We start from the raw sequence: 20,092 nt of genomic DNA, 5'->3' as shown, positions 1-20,092 counted from the left end.
CTTCTAGCTCCTAAGCAACTTTACAAGCATTTCGCTACACCCGCAATAACATCTGGTAAACGTGAATGTGACCAATAAAATTTGATTTGGTAGGGTTAGGGGAAAACATACATATATATATATATATATATATATATATATATAACCAGTCAAAAGTTGACACACCTACTCATTCAAGGGTTTTTCTTTATTTTTACTATTATTCTACAATGTAGAATAATAGTGAAGACATCAAAAATATGAAATAACACATATGGAATCATGTAGTAACCAAAACATTTTTTTATATTTGAGAGCTTGGCACACTTGGCATTCTCTCAATCAGCATCATGAGGTAGTCACCTGGAATGCATTTCAATTAACCGGTCTGCCTTGTTAAATGTGGAATTTCTTTCCTTCTTAACGCGTTTGAACCAATCCGTTGTGCCGTGATAAGGTAGGGGTGGTATACAGAAAATAGCCCTATTTGGTAAAAGACCAAGTCCATATTATGGCAAGAAGAGATCAAATAAGCAAAGAGAAATGACAGTCCATCATTACTTTAAGACATGAAGGCCAGTCAATGAGGAAAATTTCAAGAACTTCTTCAAGTGCAGTCGCAAAAACCATCAAGCGCTATGATGAAACTGACTCATGAGGACCGCCACAGAAAAGGAAGACCCAGAGTTATGGCGGCAGGTAGCTTAGTGGTTAGAGCATTGGGCCAGTAACCAAAAGATTGCTAGATCGAATCCCAGAGCTGACAAGGTAAACATCAGTCGTTCTGCCCCTGAACAAGGCAGTTAACCCACTGTTCCCCGGTAGATCATCATTGTACATAAGAATTTGTTCTTAACTGACTTGCCTAGTTAAAGAAAGGTAAAAAAAAGTTACCTCTGCTGCAGAGGATTAGTTATTTAGAGTTAACTGCACCTCAGAAGCTGCCCAAATAAAAGCATCAGAGTTCAACAAACAGACAGAACAGAACTGTTCAGAGGAGACTTCATGGTCAAATTGCTGCAAAGAAAACACTACTAAAGGACACCAATAATAATAAGAAACTTGCTTGGCCCAAGAAACACGAGCAATGGACATTAATGAGTCCAAATATGAGATTTTTGGTTCCAACCGCAGTGTCTTTGTGAGACACAGAGCAGGTGAACGGATGATCTCCGCATGTGTGGTTCCCACCGTGAAGCATGGAGGAGGTGGTGTGATGGTGCTTTGCTGGTAACACTGTCAGTGATTTATTTAGAATTCAGCAAGGCTACCACAGCATTCTGCAGCAATATGCCATCCCATCTGGTTTGCCCTTAGTGGGACTATCAAACAATGACCCAAAACACACCTCCAGGATGTGTAAGGGCTATTTGACCAAGGAGAGTGTTGATGGCCTTGCCCCTAAAAATCAAGAAATGTCAGGCCTGACACTGACTTATATCGCTCCTTGGCATCCTGTAAATCTGGCTGTCACTGCTGTATTGCTGCTATGTCACTTTTATGTCAGTGTTAGTGTTGAATGCAGCCGGTTAAAGGGGCTTTGAGTGAGTGTGTGTTCTACCTGTAAGCAGATCAGCATTCCAGCGTAAATCATACTCGATCTCACCAACAAACAGCTCACCAATACTTAAGTATTTTTCTATCTATAGCTTGTTCTCCATGTTATGGTGAGCCAACCTGTGCTATTTGGGATGCTAATTCGATTAGTTCCGACATTTCTTAATTTCTTTCTTTTTACTTTTTGGATTATGTGTGCATTGCTTGTATTGCTAGGTATTACTGCACTGTTGGAGCTAGAAACACAAGCATTTCACAGCACCTGCGGATAACGTCTGCAAATCTGTGTACGCAAACTTTGACTGAATGTTATCAGCATTTATTTCCATGACCCCAACTCATTTTCTCACGGCTCTTCCTTGTTCCTCTGCAGCAGACAGAGTGAGCATTACATCGAACACAATACAAAATTACAGTACCGATTAGCAATACACAGAATCATGATAAAACCTCAATACATATCGCAGCAGTACCTAAGTATCTTGATAATATTGTATCGTGAGGTCCCTAGCAATTCCCAGCCCTAGTGTGTGTGTTAGGAAAGACCAGGTGTCAATAGAGGAGAGCTGAGGTCGGCACAGCTAACAGACTGACGCACGTGCAGCTTGAGCATCCGACACACACACCAACCTCACACACATGCAGAGAGCGCCATTGAGAGACAAGGGAGGAAGCAGCCGCAAGTCTCTGGTCTCTACTCAGTTTCACTTTTACTTCAGCTCAGCCAGTCTGCAGAGGCCTGATGAGTGTGTGTGCATCTGTGCATGCGTGTGTGTACTGACCAGCTGGAACTCCCTGCGTCTGTCGTAGGCGTGTTGTATGGCAACGTCAGCCCACAGGGCCTGGATGGAGGGCAGGTACTTGAGGAACACGCTCGTCTCCACCTGGCCGTGCACCATCATCGAAGATCGTGTGTCAAATGACATCACATTGTCTCCGTGCACCTGGTTGTCAGAGGAACCCCAGGGGATCTGAAGCTTCTCCCGTGCATCCACCAACACACGCACACCTGAAGGGGAGAGAGTTAGGGATTAGAGTTAAATACACACAGGGGTCTGTGGCCCACAACCCTATCTGACAAGTATCAGAAGGCAACAAGGCTGATTTAAAATAAGTATTTTTGTTCGAGGATATAAACCACAGTTAGATAGTTTGGTCACTCTGGAGGCATGTTACACCACTGTTCAAACGACACTGAAAAAAACCCTCAAAGAATAACGTTAGAGGAGTTGAATTTTAGAGCTGGCAGCAGGAAGTCATATTTTCTCAAGTATATCTGATTTAGTTAGCCAGTTATAAGATAAAATGGCAATTTTACATTAGAAACGGCGATACTCCCACACTAGTCGATAGTCATCAACACGGGCGTTCCTCCACTAAACGGGGAATTTGTATTTCTGAAGCTAAACCCCATACAGTAACAGTTAGCTAGCTAATCTGCTGCTACCTTCGGATAGCAGCTCCACTTATAAACATAATGGAAACTTTGCCAAAAAGTTTTCACCACTCAAGTTACAGTCGGGCCCGAAAGACGAACGTTAAGAATGTTAGTGTAGCTTTTTTTTTAGATATAGTCCCGTAGACTTTCTCCCTAGTTACCTTTGATAACATTGCTGTAAATTATTGCCCGGAACTCTTCTCGAGCTTGCTGGTCGAAGTCCTGCCCGTGGATAATCCTCATCTGTTTGAGGAAAGTGGACTTGCCGCTCTCGCCCGCGCCCAGTAAAAGTATCTTCACTAGTCGTTTCACGTAGGTTTTGTCCCGGGAAATACTTTTGTCAATCGCCTTAGATTTCCTCAGCTGTTCCACCTCGGTGTTGGTAAGCAGGCAAGCGGGGAAGTAGTGGTTTAGTACGGATCGGGTCGGCAGGAAGTCCGCCATGTTTCAACCAGCTTCATCGATACACGGGAGTGAGTTTGCGCGTTCATGTAAGGAGCGCGGACACGCTACTGTCTACTCTACACCATAGAAATATAATGATTTCTATGTAAGTACACACTGGCTGCGTTTACACAGGCAGCCCAATTCTGATCTTTTACCCAATGTTGTAGAAAGAGCTGATCTGATTGAACAAAATACCAATACGTGGAAAAATATCAGGGGTGTATTTATTACGTAGATTCTGTTGCAAAACGTTTAGTAACGGAAGCAAACGGAACGAAATGAGGAGGGACCTACTTGAAATTATTGAAAATGTTTGGATTAATGATTACACCGCTGTATTGGGCTGCCTGTGTTAATGTTCACACACACACACACACACACACACACACACACACACACACACACACACACACACACACACACACACACACACACACACACACACACACACACAGGACCAAGCCTTTGGGCATGCCCCTATATTTTATATAACCAAAAAGTGTGCTTTGGATGACAGTACAGTCTACCAATCTAGCATATAATGCCTTTCTTGCAAAGCAAAATTAATACATTAATTTCATCACTTAACCATGTGATTATTCTTTTCATTTTGCCCTGATAAAACTTTTTTACATCCTCATTTAGACCACTTTTTTTTATTTTTACCAAAGTTGACCAAATTAAACAAAATAGCTGTTCCTAAAATTATAACATTGAAATACCTTATTATTCACATCACATCAAAACCCTAATGTAACATTTAACAGAACAATTCAACACTGTCAAATTACAATCATGACTTGATCATGAATCATTTAGGCTCTGAGTTGTATGATCCAATGTCCCCACCTTGTGGTCACACCACACAGTTGCATAAATGCAGAGCATATCGGTTACCTTACTTCATATAGCAGGCTATGGCAGACAGACGGTTCACTGGTGGGAATATAGAACCGTGCCCCGATTGGCTAATACGATCTCCCTCTCCATCCCTATCGATGCATGCTGGTCATTGTATTGATAACCTACTCGCATATTCCTTCGCATCTAGCGTCTTTCCTTTGGCTGGAGAAATATTAGGCTACATTCATTCAGAGTGTAGCCGTTATCATAGTGAATAATAGGGGAGGAAGGCAGACAACATGACCATCAGAAACGTACGGGATCATGGACAGAGGTTCCGTCCGAGGATGGCATGTCTCAAAAAGGTAGGTAGGTTAGCCCAATCAGAGATCGTTATGCTACAGGGCAGATGCAGACATCTAGGCTACAGTGTGTTGCTACATTTAGTCATCAAAATAAATATCGACTATTCGTTCATCACACGCTGGGCAGTGGAGTCTGATGTTTTGTATTATTATCCGGGTTGTCGACCCAGTGCACCTATATGATAATAATACATAATGATTACAAGAACAAAAAATCATAACATGCCATATTCTCCTACAGCCATTTTTTTTAAACTCAGCTGTTATGGATTTGTTGCCACATATCACAAAACATCCTTCCCAGGAAAGCCTGTCTATATTTACAGTTAACCAGCTAGTCATGTTTAGTTGTTTCACAGGTGTCAATAAGAGTGTGAGAGAGCTAGCCTATGCCGTAAAATGAGACCACCTATCCTCAATGTGCAAAGTGTAAGTACATTACTTCCGTGAACAGCATTTCACAAACTTGTACTGTAGCTTTGGCTTTGACTGACACTGTGTTCTCTCTACCATTGTATTGCTACTCAGTGATGAGGTCACCGAGTGTGTGATCAGTATTATCTGATCTACTATTGTGTGATTAGTATTAGCACCTCCAGCAGCCAGCAGATAATCCAACCCATTTGTACTAACCCTACTGGACAGGACAAACTCTTGTTGCATTCCCAGCTGGGACCATGCTTGTTGTGCCAGCTTCTGTTACCAACAGGCTACTAAAACTGGGTTCTCTGTGTAACTTAATGGGGAACTGCACCCGCTGATTTGGCCTCGTTTTCTGGCTTGCTCCTCAAGAAATGCTGGTGGCCATGACATAAACCAAACATGAGTTGACTTGGGGGTGTGGTATGATGTGGGTGTTTCTTGAGTGTGTCCTTGCAACCAGCAAATCAAATACAATTGTATTAGACGCATACACATATTTAGTAGATGTTTATTGCGGGTTTAGCGAAATGCTTGTTCCTAGCAGTGGAGTATTATCTAACAATACACAACAATACATATAAATCTAAAAGTAAAAGAATGGAATTAAGAAATATAGATACAGTTGAAGTCGGAAGTTTACATACACTTAAGTTGGAGTCATTAAAACTCTGGTTCATCCTTGGGAGCAATTTCCAAACTCCTGAAGGTACCACGTTCATCTGTACAAACAATAGTATTCAAGTATAAACACCATGGGACTATGAGGGACTATTAAACACCATGGGACTATTATTCTGACATTTCACATTCTTAAAATAAAAGTGATGATCCTAACCGACCTAAGACTGGGAATTTTTACTAGAATTAAATGTCAGGAATTGTGAAAAACTGAGTTTAAATGTATTTGGCTAAGGTGTATGTTAACCTCCGACTATATTAGGTCGAGCAGTGTCGGAGTCCGGAGTACAATTAAGTGATAATTCCCGAGAAGCCGGTGTTGGGAGGATATATTGGCATGGATGTTTGACCCGAGACGAAGTTGAAGGCCGGCAAAACTTTTTGGGTTACTACCTGATTTCATATGTGTTATTTCATAGTTTTGATGTCTTCACTATTATTATACAATGTAGAAAATAGTAAAATAAAGAAAAACCCTTGAATGAGTAGGTGTGTCCAAACTTTTGACTGATACTGAATATATGTATGTATGTATGTATGTGTGTGTATGTGTGTGTGTGTATGTATTTATGTATGTATGTGTAATGACGTTCGTCTGTACGAGAGGCGGACCAAAGCGCAGCGTGGTTGTTTTGATTCATGTTTTAATAAATAACTACACATGAACAAACTAACAAAAACAAGAAATGTGAAAACGCAAAACAGTCCTATCCTGTGACAACAAACACAGTGACAGGAACAATCACCCACAAACACACAGTGACACCCAGGCTACCTAAGTATGATTCTCAATCAGAGACAACTAATGACACCTGCCTCTGATTGAGAACCATACTAGGCCGAAACATAGAAATACCCAAATCATAGAAAAACAAACATAGACTGCCCACCCAACTCACGCCCTGACCATACTAACTACATACAAAACAAAGGAAATAGAGGTCAGAACGTGACAGTACCCCCCCCCCCAAAGGTGCGGACTCCGGCCGCAAAACCTTGAACTATAGGGGAGGGTCTGGGTGGGCGTCTGTCCGCGGTGGCAGCTCTGGCGCGGGACGCGGACCCCACTTCACCATTGTCTTAGTCCGCCTTATTGTCCGCCTCCGTGGCTTTCTCACCATGGCCACCCTTCTCAATGACCCCACTGGACAGAGGGGCAGCTCGGGACAGAGGTGAAGCAGCTGCTCGGGACAGAGGGACAACTGCTCGGGACAGAGTGGCAGCTGCTCGGGACAGAGGGGCGGCAGCTGCTCGGGACAGAGGGGCGGCAGCTGCTCGGGACAGATGGGCAGCTGCTCGGGACAGAGGGGCGGCAGCAGCTTGGGACAGAGGGGCGATAGCAGCTCGGGACAGAGGGGCGGCAGCTGCTCTGGACAGAGGGGCAGCTGCTCGGGCGGCCCCTGGCTGACTGGCGGCACTGGCGGCCCCTGGCTTACTGGCGGCCCCTGGCTGACTGGCGGCACTGGCGGCCCCTGGCTGACTGGCGACACTGGCGGCCCCTGGCTGACTGGCGGCACTGGCGGCCCCTGGCTGACTGGCGACACTGGCGGCCCTTGGCTGACTGGCGGCCCCTGGCTGACTGGCGGCACTGGCGGCCCCTGGCTGACTGGCTGCACTGACCCTCCCTGGCTGACTGGCGGCCCCTGGCTGACTGGCGGCACTGACGGCCCCTGGCTGACTGGCGGCACTGGCGGCCCCTGGCTGACTGGCGGCACTGGCGGCCCCTGGCTGACTGGCGGCACTGGCGGCCCCTGGCTGACTGGCGGCACTGGCGGCCCCTGGCTGACTGGCGGCACTGGCGGCCCCTGGCTGACTGGCGGCACTGGCGGCTCCTGGCAGACGGGCGGCACTGGCGGCTCCTGGCAGACGGGCGGCACTGGCGGCTCCTGGCAGACGGGCGGCACTGGCGGCTCCTGGCAGACGGGCGGCACTGGCGGCGCTGGGCAGACGGGCGGCACTGGCGGTGCTGGGCAGACGGGCGGCACTGGGCAGACGGGCGGCACTGGCGGCGCTGGAGAGGAGGAAGGCTCTGGAAGCGCCGGACTGAGTAGCTCTCGTAGCGCCGAACAGGCGGGAGACTCCGGCAGCGCTGGACAGGAGGAAGGCTCTGGTAGCGCCGGAGAGGCGGGAGACTCCGGCAGCGCTGGAGAGGAGGGAGCCCCTGTAAGGATGGGCCGGAGAGACAGCCTGGTATGGGGGGCTGCCACCGGAGGGCTGGTGCGTGGAGGTGGTGACGGATAGACCGGGCCGTGCAGGCGCACTGGAGCTCTTGAGCACCGAGCCTGCCCAACCTTACCCGGTTGAATGGTCCCGGTCGCCCTGCCAGTGCGGCGAGGTGGAATAGCCCGCACTGGGCTATGCAGGCGAACCGGGGACACCGTGCGTAAGGCTGGTGCCATGTAAGCCGGCCCAAGGAGACGCACTGGAGACCAGATGCGTAGAGCCGGCTTCATGGCACTTGGCTCGATGCCCACTCTAGCCCGGCCGATACGCGGAGCTGGAATGTACCGCACCGGGCTGTGCACCCGCACTGGGGACACCGTGCGCTCCACCGCATAACACGGTGCCTGCCCGGTCTCTCTAGCCCCCCGGTAACCACAGGAAGTTGGCTCAGGTCTCCTCTACCTGGCGTAGCCATACTCCCTGTTAGCCCCCCCCCAATAAATTTTTGGGGCTGACTCTCGGGCTTCCATCCGCTCTGCCGTGCTAGTTCCTCATAATGCCGCCTCTCTGCTTTTGCTGCCTCCAGCTCAGCCTTGGGGCGGCAATATTCTCCTGGCTCTGCCCAGGGTCCTTTCCCGTCTAGAATCTCCTCCCATGTCCATTTCTCCAAATAGTGCAGCCTCTCCCACTGCTGCTGCCGCTGCTCCTGTTGCTGCTGCCTCTGTTGCTTCTCCTGCTGCTCCTCTTGCCGTTGCCCGTTACCACGCCGCTTGGTCCTGTTGGGGTGGGTGATTCTGTAATGACGTTCGTCTGTACGAGAGGCGGACCAAAGCGCAGCGTGGTTGTTTTGATTCATGTTTTAATAAATAACTACACATGAACAAACTAACAAAAACAAGAAATGTGAAAACGCAAAACAGTCCTATCCTGTGACAACAAACACAGTGACAGGAACAATCACCCACAAACACACAGTGACACCCAGGCTACCTAAGTATGATTCTCAATCAGAGACAACTAATGACACCTGCCTCTGATTGAGAACCATACTAGGCCGAAACATAGAAATACCCAAATCATAGAAAAACAAACAAAGACTGCCCACCCAACTCACGCCCTGACCATACTAACTACATACAAAACAAAGGAAATAGAGGTCAGAACGTGACAGTATGTATGTATGTATGTATGTATGTATGTATGTATGTATGCATATATGTGATGGGATATACAGCCATTATGGACAGTATGTGGATAGAATATATCGTATATCTGAAGAATACTTAGGATATAATAGTATATGTGCAGCAATAGTTGAATAGGATGGCCTTGACTAGAATACAGTATACATATGAACTGGGTAAAACAATATGTAAACTATATTGAAGTGACCAGTGTTCCATGTCTATGTACATAGGGCAGCAGCCTCTAAGGTGAAGGGTTGAATAGCTGGGTGGTAGCCGGCTAGTGACAGTGACTAAGTTCAGGGCAGGGTACTGGGGGGAGGCTGGCTAGTGATGGCTATTTAATAGTCTGATAGCCTTGTGAGAGAAGCTGTTTTTCTGTCTTGGTCCCAGCTTTGATGCACCTGTACTGACCTCGCCTTCTAGATGATAGCGGGGTGAACAGGACGTGGCTCGGGTGGCTGAGGTCCTTAATGATCTTCTTGGTCTTCCTGTGACACCGGGTGCTGTAGATGTCCTGGAGGGGAGGCAGTGTGCCCCAGGTGATGTGTTGGGCAGACCGTACCACCCTATGGAGAGCCCTGCGGTGCAGTTGCCGTACCAGGTCGGTGATACAGCCCGACAGGATACTCCAAATGGTGCATCTGTAAAAGTTTGTAAGGGTCTTTATTTCTTCACCCTCCTGAGGTTGAAGAGGCACTGATGGGGGCGTGCTCCCTCTGCTGTCAACTGAAGTCCATGATCAGCTCCTTCGTTTTGTTGACGTTGAGGGAGAGGTTATTTTCCTGGCACCACTCCACCAGGGCCCTCACCTCTGTCTTGTCGTTGTTGGTAATCCGGCCTACCATTGTTGTATCGTCTGCAAACCTGATGATTGAGTTGGAGGTGTGTGTGGCCACATGGTCATGGGTGAACAGGGAGTACAGGAGGGGGCTGAGCACGCACCCTTGTGGGGTCCCTGTGTTGAGGATTAGTGTAGTGGAGGTGTTGTTGCCTACCTTGACCACCTGGGGTGACCCGTCAGGAAGTCCAGGACCCAGTTACACAGGGCTGGGTTCAGACCCAGGGCCCCAAGCTTAATGATGATTTTGGAGGGTACTATGGCGTTGAAGGCTGAGCTGTAGTCAATGAACAGCATTCTTACATAAGTATTCCTCTTGTCCAGATGGGATAGGGCAGTGTACAATGCAATGGCGATCTGTGGATCTATTGTGGCGGTATGCAAACTCCACTTTGTCTCTGTACTGACATTTTGCCTGCTTTATGGAGTGCATAACTGGACTGTTTGTATTCGACCATATTTCAAGTCACCATGCCATGGTAAAATGCAGTGGTTCACTCTTTCAGTTTTGCGTGAATCCTGCCATCTATCCACGTTTTTTGGTTTGGGTAGGTTTTAATCGTCACAGTGGGAACAACATCCCCTATACACTTCCTGATGAACTCAGTCACCGTGTCAGTGTATAAGTCAATGTTATTCTCAGAGGCAACCCGGAACATATCCCTGTCCGCGTGATCAAAACAATCTTGACGCATGGATTCCGATTGGTCAGACCAGCGTTGAATAGACCTTAGCATGGGTACATCCTGGTTGAGTTTCTGCCTATGGGAAGGGAGGAGCAGAATGGAGTCATGATCTGATTTGCCAAAGGGAGGGCCTTGTAGCCAGGATATGCGGTTTCCAGTTTGCACAAGGTCCAGTGTAGTTCCTTTTAAGAGACACGCCCACCTGTCAGAACCTTTCCCGCAACTGTTTCCCTACTCAATCACTACAAACAAACCCCCTGATTAATACAGTTAGTGGGGTGGTTAAACTGTGTATTGTTCTGTATTTTGATGTAAGTGGTACAGAATCTGATTCCGCCGACATGTACTCCCTCCATCAATATACCGGAAGCCGTCATAAGGTGTATCATCCAGTGCGTGAAGCCCTGACCTGCCTTCCTTTTGGGCAATTATGTGTGAAACACATCTCACTGTCCTAGGAATGCCCCAGACATGATGAAAACGAGACTGGATTCCCCCAGGGTGAAATGTCCCTTTAATAGTAATAGTTCTATTGAAAAGTAATAGGATTCTATAGATGTAATTCTATGCATATGGATCTGACCTGTCTCACTATCATAGTATCCTGTTGACTTCCTGTCCTGTTGTCATGGTAACCTGTTTTCTTGACAACCCGTTGTCTCAGTGACCCCGCCTCTGTAGTGGTGAATGTCTGTTGTCTTTATGACCTGTTTTCCTGCTGTCTGCAAGGTGGAGTCTGTGATGCTGGAGATGCAGGATCCAAAGACTGGAGTCAAGTCACAACCCCAGAGACTGGTTAGCACTACTATACCTCACGCTATCACAGGTAAACCCACACAAAGAAGAAAACAGAAAAAGACTCTCAGATAGTGGCTGCCATAGGTTAGGTAACTCCTACAGACCACAGGACCTTTTTTCCCCAAGTCTTGAGCTCAAGATTATATCGCCTTGACAACCTCTGGTCGAGAAGGAGAGAGGGGGGGGGGGCATAGGGAGACAGGGAGGTAGTCAGAGTAGGAGGAAGAGCATTAAGGAGAGAAAGATGAGAGAGAGATGGCTAAAGAACCTACTGTACACTCTTGAGTTTTAATTATACAACTTCAGCTTGGTTTGTTTCTGGTAAAATCATCCTTGATTACAGACACTGTAACAGCATGTCGTCTGGGATTGGTAAAACATAGAATAGCGTAGCATAGCATAGATTATACAACGGGTGGGCCGGGACTATCTCTTGGAAGAATGAAAATAATGTTTTTCATGAAAATGCTGTATGTCAATCATTATTTGAATATGTTGGTAACCTGTTGTATAAAAGTGATAATGGCCACACAGCCGGTGTTTGAAGGATATATTGGCACAGTTTGCCAGTGCTCGACGTCGTCTTGGGCCTAACACGCATGCCAATATATCCTCCAAAAAGTGGCTTCGAGGGCATTCTCACTTGAATTAAATAGCTTACTGGAATAATTTCCAGTATCCCTATAGAGAAATTTAGTTGGCAGTTGTTTCTCTGAGGCAGGCATCTGGCATTTATATATCACCCCTCTCTCCTCTCCACTGCCCCTTTTGATTTCAGAGTTACTGTAACGATGTGCGCTGAGAGTCGGGAAGCAAGTTCAGGGAGGGAATACATTTAATAAATGAAACAAACACGCAACACCGACAGCGCACTGACCTGAAACAAATACAGACACAATGACAACTGGGGAAGCAGACTGGTGACCTAGAGGCCGGAGAGGGAGCACACGTGACAGTTAAACCAATGAGTCTTGATGTCATACATGTGATGTTATATCTCTACAATAGCTGTTTGTTGTCACCTTCTCCAGGTGAGGACATTGTGGCATGGCTGACCAACTGCTACAGTATAGGAGCAGAAGGTACGCACGCACGCACACACACACACACACACACACACACACACACACACACACACACACACAGACACACACACACACACACACGCTTTGCGCACACACACACACACACACACACACACACACACACACACACACACACACACGCTTCGCACACACACGCACGCACGCACACACACACACACACACACACACACACACACACACACACGCTTCGCACACACACACACACACACGCACACACACGCACACACACACACACACACACGCTTCGCACACACACACACACACACACACACACACACACACACAGAGCTGCCTAGTATTATGGTTCCTGAACACCCACCCCTTTTCTCTTTTTCTCTCCCTTTCTCTTCTTCTTCCCCCTCTCTCTGTCTGTGTAGAGGCGTGGGCTCTGGGCACCATGTTGGTGGCATTTGGGTACATCTACCCCCTCCAGGATCATAAGCGACTAGTCATCAAACCAGACGCGTCTCTCTACCGCTTTCAGGTAATAATGACAACACCTCATGAATCTTAAGCTTAACCAACCCCCTTACGCCTAACTCTATGCCAAACCTCTGTGCTTTTTGTCTTTTCTCAGACACCATACTTCTGGCCAGCCCAGCAGTGGCCTGTAGAGGACACAGACTATGGTGAGATGCACACAGAACAAGACAAAACAGAGTTAAAGTTTTCTTTATTGTTAGGTCATCTACATTGAAAAACAAGTTTAAGTCAAAAAAATGACAAAATAAAATGAAAATCATGTTTATTTCTCAGCAATATACCTGGCTAAGAGGAACATCCGCAAGAGAGGAGTACTGGCGCTGTATGAACAGGTGAGAGACACTCACACGTGCATGCAGGCACACACATCTATCTAATGTGGAAGTAGTAACACACTACTCTGTTGTCTTCAGGTGCAGTATAACAGTCTTCACAAGTGGATGAATCATAAGTGGGACTTCATTGTGATGCAGGCTAAAGAACAGTACAGGTTAGTCTGGCAGAAATAGACTGCACTGTCATACATTCATCCACAGACAGACTGTGTACCGGTACTTGGAAAATTTGACTGTTTTGTGTATGTCTGTGTGCAGGGCGGGGAAGGAGAGGAAAAAGCCGGATCGCGTGGTGTTTGACTGCCAGGAGAGAGCCTACTGGGTGGTACACAGACCTCCGGTGAGACACACACACTAGTGATGTGTGGGTTGACTCATAACCCAATGCCTCCGCGTTTATATCTGCGGGTTTAGGGTCATGAAATATTGTGTGGATTAAGTGCGGGAGGGTGGCAGGCAGGTTGAATAAAGAGAAAAAGCTGCTTTAAAATGTAATAAATATATCATTATTTTGCAATTAATATCTATAGGCTACATTGAGGTTTTTCTTTAATCATTTTTTTTTTATCTGACATTAGTGTGTAAGCCTAAGCTTTAGGTCTTATCTGTAGTGAAACAAATACACGCCAATTGCCAAATGCTTTTGGGATCTTGGGCAGAATAAGTTAACGTTGATCCACTGAGGCAAAAAGGACAATATCGGAGTTGAATTCAATATGAAAAAAGCTTTGAAATGGAGAGCTGAAAATAAAGAGAAGGGAGGGCCAGAACAGTAGCCTATTGTTTACGAAAGATGTTATGTGTGATGATTGTGAGGTGCTGTACAAATTTGACAGTCACAAGACGGGGCACGTCAAGGGAAATGTGCTGTTCAGATGGGTTAAATGGAATAGTAACTGAAATCTGGACGCTGACTGCAGTTCTACAACCTCTAATGTAATATTTCACTACCTCAGAATTAAGCATTTCTTGCAGTAAAATGATACACCAAATGTACATTTTGACTCGGGAACAGGAGTGGAGAAATAGGATTTATTTCTTTCAGCATCTTGAGAGAATATGAGTGCGCGATAGGGACCGCCTGTAAAGACGCTATCTTTATCAGCGTCATAAAGGCCGATAGTATTCAACCACATAAAATATGCATCCAAGCCGAAGTCGTTTTAATTCCCGTAAAACCAGTAAAACTGATGTTGTTTGGTCCAAAAAAAAGGGTTGAGTTATTGCATTTTCTCCCGGGTTCCTTAACGTCTTTGCTATGCAAGAGAAGCAGAGATGAAAGAGAGAACTTTAAAGATCGATTTGAAGTATTAACTCTATCGATGTATGCCATTTTCTGATGAGCAAGGGATATTTAGTATTCTAGGGCAACAAGTAATGACAGAAGAAAAGCTGCAGGTGTTTAATTACACACAAGGTCACTATGGGGCGATAACTTGAACCTGCGTTCCATGTAGACAGATATATTATCAGAAACACTATTCCTGTACTGTGACTGCTGACAGGTGAATATATCTCCAGGTGAGATGATGTGTTTCTCTGCAGGCAGGAGCTCTGGCCTTTCACGACTGGACAGACAGGCTACTAACGAAGCATCATGGGTAGAGAGTGATGCATCCTGGGTAGTCTCATGGGGGTGCAGTGGGGTTGGCGGCCTAGCTTATTCCTCTGTCTGATATCAATCACAAACCAAAACATGAAAATATTGAATCATACCGTGCACATTACTTAATGTTTTGTCTGTCTGTCTGTAGCCAGGGACCGTCAGTGCAATGGACTACGGACTTGAACGCATGGTAGACCCCAACACAGAGGAGGTAACAGGTTAGTCCCGCTGTTTGTGTGTGTATGTGTGTGTGGATTAGCCTGCTCATGTGGGGTATATTGTAGCCACAGTATCATTGTCTGTGTGACCTAGCAAGGACAAGGTGGTATTCAATCTGCTTATATTTGATAAGAGGATTTCTACCTTGGTAATCTGACACTAAATACAGGTACATACCCCTCTTCCTGCCACCCCCCCTTCCCCATGACTGTAGTCTCTGTTAACCAATCACATCACACCTGTTCCCTCTGTTAGCCAATCACATCACAGATTTAGTTTTATTTCTGTTTGAATTCATCAATATTATTTTTCCCCCCTCTCTTTTTCTGTCTGCAGGTTTTCTTCAATGCCTCTCTTACAGTCGTAACTTTGAAGAATACTTCTACACACACAGACAGACGCGCACAATGAATGCAAAGTTTACTGCAGCTGTCCATTCTGCTGTTATATATTACCAAATCATTGTTTTATTTCCCAGAAACAAACTTCAGACTTCTTCAGAAGAATTGTGAGAAACAACTTTTAACATCCTAAAATAATTAGCATATAACATTTACCCTAAATGTACATATGAACAGTTCCTCCTTCCTTTTGGCTGTGTTGATGAATATTCCTTTCCCCCTGTTTCCTGTAGATGATTTTTACGCAGCAGTCCATCATGAGGCCGAGGGTCAAGTCATCTGTGTCTATCGGAGCGTATGTCACTATAGTTTAGATGTCACCACGTTTGACAATCCATCACACCTAGGGTTAAAAGCTGAAATCCTATAGGATCACCATGCGATGAATGGTGATCATCTAGGTGCTAAAAAGCATAATTCTCCATTCTCTCCAACATGGCAGTTGTTTCTTGTGTTTGTTTTCTCTTTTCTCCAGTCTTGTGAAGTACTCTGTCACCTATAATAAGCACGACCCTTTCCTAGCCCCCTGTCTCCCTAGCAACCCCTGGGTAACTGATGATGTCACCTACTGGTTTCTCAACATGGCAAAGTGAGTCTGATCCCTAACTGTCCAGCTTACTATCCCTGTCCTACCTGTCGTTGTAGAATGTATTATTTGAACTGATATCAAAACGTGGACGTTCATATGTGTGTGTGTGTCAGTGTGGGAATTCCTACCAAGATGCGTGTGGAGAGGTGGACCTTCAGTTTTGGGGAGCTGCTCTCTGACCCTCGAGGCAGAGATGACTTCAGACTCTTCCTCAAGAAGGAGTTCAGCGGTACGTTGCTACAGCGTTACGGCAACATTGGGAAAACATTGCAACAATGGTGTTATGATATTATGTTTTCGTCCATTTCTTGAAAAATGGAATCTTATCTCAACGAGACTAACATGGTTAAATAAAAAATGTTTTACATGATTTTAGGCAGGCATGTCCCATTTTACACCCAACAGTCTGGGTCTTTTCAAGGTGCCTCTGATTGTTCTTTTAGGGGATTGACATTATACAACTAAAGTTTGAGTGGCTGGTTGATTGATTAGTTAATGGATTGATTTATTGGCAGGTGAGAACCTGGCGTTCTGGGAGGCATGTGAGGATCTGAAGTGGGGAACAGCCGCTACCATGAATGACAAGGCCCAGCAGGTCTACAAGTAAAGAGAACCATAACCCCACACACTTGGGACTGAGCTGTTACCACCTCTGTGTTTGGGTCTACCATATGTAGTCCATTGCACTGACGGTCCCTGGCTACGGACAGACAAAACATTAAGTCATGTGCACGGTATGATTTGAGGTTATGTTGTTTTGGTTTGTGATTGGTATAAGGCAGGAATAAGCTAGTCCCCCAACCCCACTGCCCCCCATGAGACTACCCAGGATGCATCACTCTCTACCCATGATGCTTCGTTAGTAGCCTGTCTGTCCAGTCGTGAAAGGCCAGAGCTCCTCCCTGCAGAGAAACACATCATCTCACCTGGAGATATATTCACCTGTCAGCAGTCACAGTACAGGAATAGTGTTTCTGATAATATATCTGTCTATGTGCAACGCAAGTTCAAGTACACGTTTTATCGCCCCATAGGTTTAGTTTGCAGACAGGATGAACATACAACACAGCAGTGTTGTAGTACTCGTGACTGGTCTTGAGTCAGGTCTCGAGACCACATATTGAGTGTCTCGGTCTTGTCTCCGTGTCGGATACATTTGGACTCGGTCTTGACTCGGTCTCGGACAGTGAGGACTCGTCATTTCTTCCCGAGACCAGCTGAGACCAGCGGAGTAAAACTTATCAGCTTCCATTCAGTCAGCGCATAAAACCACTTCGCCAGGCCAAATATACAGAATATACTCCTTTTTTGAGACATTAATACATTATCTGAACAGTCTTTATATCTATTATAGACAGATTAGTACAGTGGTGAAACTATAGGACCTTCAGTGTGTGACAGGTTAGTACAGTGGTGAACCTATAGGTCTTCAGTGTGTGACAGGTTAGTACAGTGGTGAAACTATAGGACCTTCAGTGTGTGACAGGTCCTATAGGTCTTCAGTGTGTGACAGGTCCTATAGGCCTTCAGTGTGTGACAGGTTAGTACAGTGGTGAACCTATAGGACCTTCAGTGTGTGACAGGTCCTATAGGTCTTCAGTGTGTGACAGGTCCTATAGGCCTTCAGTGTGTGACAGGTTAGTACAGTGGTGAACCTATAGGACCTTCAGTGTGTGACAGGTCCTATAGGCCTTCAGTGTGTGACAGGTCCTATAGGCCTTCAGTGCCTTCAGTGTCTGAAAGGACAGCAACCGTAATACCAGCACACACACACACATTAACCATGTCTCTGGTTAGGACTTTCCTGACGCGTGGCGCCCCCCGGTGGATCAACATTGATGGGAAGACCATGGAGGTAACAGTTAAAGGGTTGAAACACCCTCACAGATACGTACTGGATGCAGCTCAGACACACATCTTCATGCTGATGAAGAAGGTCAGTTTCACCACACTAATAGTACAGGCCCTCTGTCTGCTGTAACTGGAAAATCATACACAAAATGGCTACCATGATGTAACATGGCTGCCATGATGTGACTTATTTTGGAGTAAAACGTTCAATACTTGTACAGGAGGTATCTAAGTGTGTGTGTGTGTGTGTGTGTGTGTGTGTGTGTGTGTGTGTTATAGGATTCTTTCGGGCGGTACCTGAAGTCTCCAGTGTTTAAGGACACTCAGAAGAGGGCCATCTGTCCTGACCAACACATGTTCAGGTCAGTGCTATGTGTGTGAGAGAGAGTGTGATCAGTACAGTGGAACATATTGTCTGCACTGGTGTGACTACTGTAAAACTTAAATTAAACGCAGAGTCTCAAATAGCCGCCTGTTTCAAATAAACGCTGTGTCTAAATGAATTGTTTGAGGTTTCCATTAATTACTATGAATTGTTTATGAGGCTTGATGTTTCATTTGTTACATTAAATAATTCAGTAATAACAATTATGTAAACATCTGTTTTTATTGCCAGTAAGAAAATACTAGCCATTGGCTGCTAACAGCTGAGATCTGCTTGCTAACTGGAAAGCACAAAAACAGTCAACAACTTCTGGATTCCTTACCCCAGAAATTGGCCGATCACCCTCTAGTGGTGAAAAGTAATAACTGTCGAAAATGCGCAGTCAAAGATGAGAATAATTATTCTGTCAAGGAAAAGTTATTATTTTTTATTTGAGGCATACTTAAGACAAAAGAAATGTGACACAGTGTGTAAACGATAATACATTAGTGCAGGAAATGAAGAAATGGATTGAAATGCTGAAATTAAACAATTAAATATGCAAATGAGCAAAAACTATGTGCATTAAGGAAATAGATGCCTGGCTCAAATTGAAGCCTGCCTCGAGGCACGTGTTACAAATAAACTCACAGGCTATTAACTAAAGTTTTACGGTATCTCCCTCAACACCTCTTTCCCCTCTCTCTCTAAGAGATAATTAGTGTGTAAATGTAAGGACATGAATAACGCTCTCTCACCCTCCTCAACTCTCTCCCTCCCCCATCCCTTTTCCAGTGTGCCCCAGTTGGAGGCCAATGCGAGGAAGCGTCGACCCAGCATCAGTCCCATCATCGTCCGCCAGCTGGAGCAGGAGGAGAGAGCCAGGATGGCCACCAGTGGCCCTGTGGACATCACACAGGTCATGAGCAAACTCAGCAACAAGGGCAAGGAGGTGCCCCCGTCCAAGAAATAGACCATAGACACACTCACATGCATAGACATGAATACACACACTTCTATAAGCATAAACACAAGCAACCACTTACACACACACACACACACACACACACACACACACACACACACACACACACACACACACACACACACACACACACACACACACACACACACACACACAGAGAATACACAGAATACACACCAGCTGAAAGCTAAGCAATGTAGTTGCTACCTTTTACATATAGTTTGGAGTACAGCAAAGTTGACAAATAGTGAGCATTTGAAATAAAATGTACTATTTTGAATTTCTATCAACTGTATGCTGCCATGGCCAGTGTAGCATACATACATCAGACAAAACAGCTGGAAGAGCAGTTATGTCTATCAGTCTGACTGTCATTAGAACGCAATACTACCACAGACACAAGGGTTTAAAACCATTGAATGTTTCATGTTATTAAGTGTTTTAGTCTTGATGGTATGCCTCACTCACTGAGCAGTATCACCTGTCTCACCTGTATCTCTTTTCTCTCACCTGTCATCAGCATGTTCTACCTATAGGGACACATCTGTGTCGTTCCACCAATAGAGTGCCTTTTATGTCCCTCATGCATTATGTGTGTACATTTTGATAAAACATTCCATTTAACAGTTGGATCACATACATCTACGTTCTGACTTACACGACATGACCTACAGTGCCTTGCGAAAGTATTCAGCCCCCTTGAACTTTGCGACCTTTTGCCACATTTCAGGCTTCAAACATAAAGATATAA

General features: G+C 45.6%; 2 protein-coding genes across 3 annotated transcripts; one reads left to right on the top strand and one right to left on the bottom strand.

Annotated features, from left to right (window-relative positions):
• Nucleotides 1-1,722: 1,722 nt before the first annotated feature.
• Nucleotides 1,723-3,441, bottom strand: LOC100305179 (Guanine nucleotide-binding protein alpha-13 subunit). Its single transcript, NM_001165083.1, is given in 2 exon segments — nucleotides 1,723-2,545; nucleotides 3,136-3,441. Coding segments are annotated over 2 exon segments (582 nt in total). The 5' UTR covers nucleotides 3,419-3,441; the 3' UTR covers nucleotides 1,723-2,246.
• LOC110498739 (regulator of G-protein signaling 9) lies at nucleotides 3,393-20,049 on the top strand. Of its 2 annotated transcripts, none has more exons than XM_036955733.1 (17): nucleotides 3,393-3,524; nucleotides 11,334-11,430; nucleotides 12,434-12,484; nucleotides 12,886-12,992; nucleotides 13,086-13,137; nucleotides 13,265-13,323; nucleotides 13,405-13,481; nucleotides 13,585-13,666; nucleotides 15,081-15,143; nucleotides 15,630-15,659; nucleotides 15,786-15,847; nucleotides 16,028-16,141; nucleotides 16,255-16,370; nucleotides 16,657-16,744; nucleotides 17,939-18,077; nucleotides 18,272-18,354; nucleotides 19,152-20,049. In XM_036955733.1, the coding sequence occupies exons 2-17, from the start codon at nucleotides 11,346-11,348 to the stop codon at nucleotides 19,327-19,329; spliced, it is 1,386 nt and encodes a 461-aa protein (XP_036811628.1). In that variant the 5' UTR covers nucleotides 3,393-3,524; nucleotides 11,334-11,345; the 3' UTR covers nucleotides 19,330-20,049. The 2 variants fall into 2 exon arrangements, with proteins under 2 accessions (XP_036811628.1, XP_036811627.1); XM_036955732.1 differs by lacking the exon at nucleotides 3,393-3,524 and adding an exon at nucleotides 4,353-4,629.
• Nucleotides 20,050-20,092: the final 43 nt, after the last annotated feature.

This window comes from Oncorhynchus mykiss, chromosome 20 (assembly GCF_013265735.2).
Source record: "Oncorhynchus mykiss isolate Arlee chromosome 20, USDA_OmykA_1.1, whole genome shotgun sequence".
NCBI classification, from domain to species: Eukaryota; Metazoa; Chordata; class Actinopteri; order Salmoniformes; family Salmonidae; genus Oncorhynchus; species Oncorhynchus mykiss.
The sequence above is the reverse complement of the archived record's forward strand: the minus strand, read 5'-3'. Positions and strand labels throughout refer to the sequence as shown.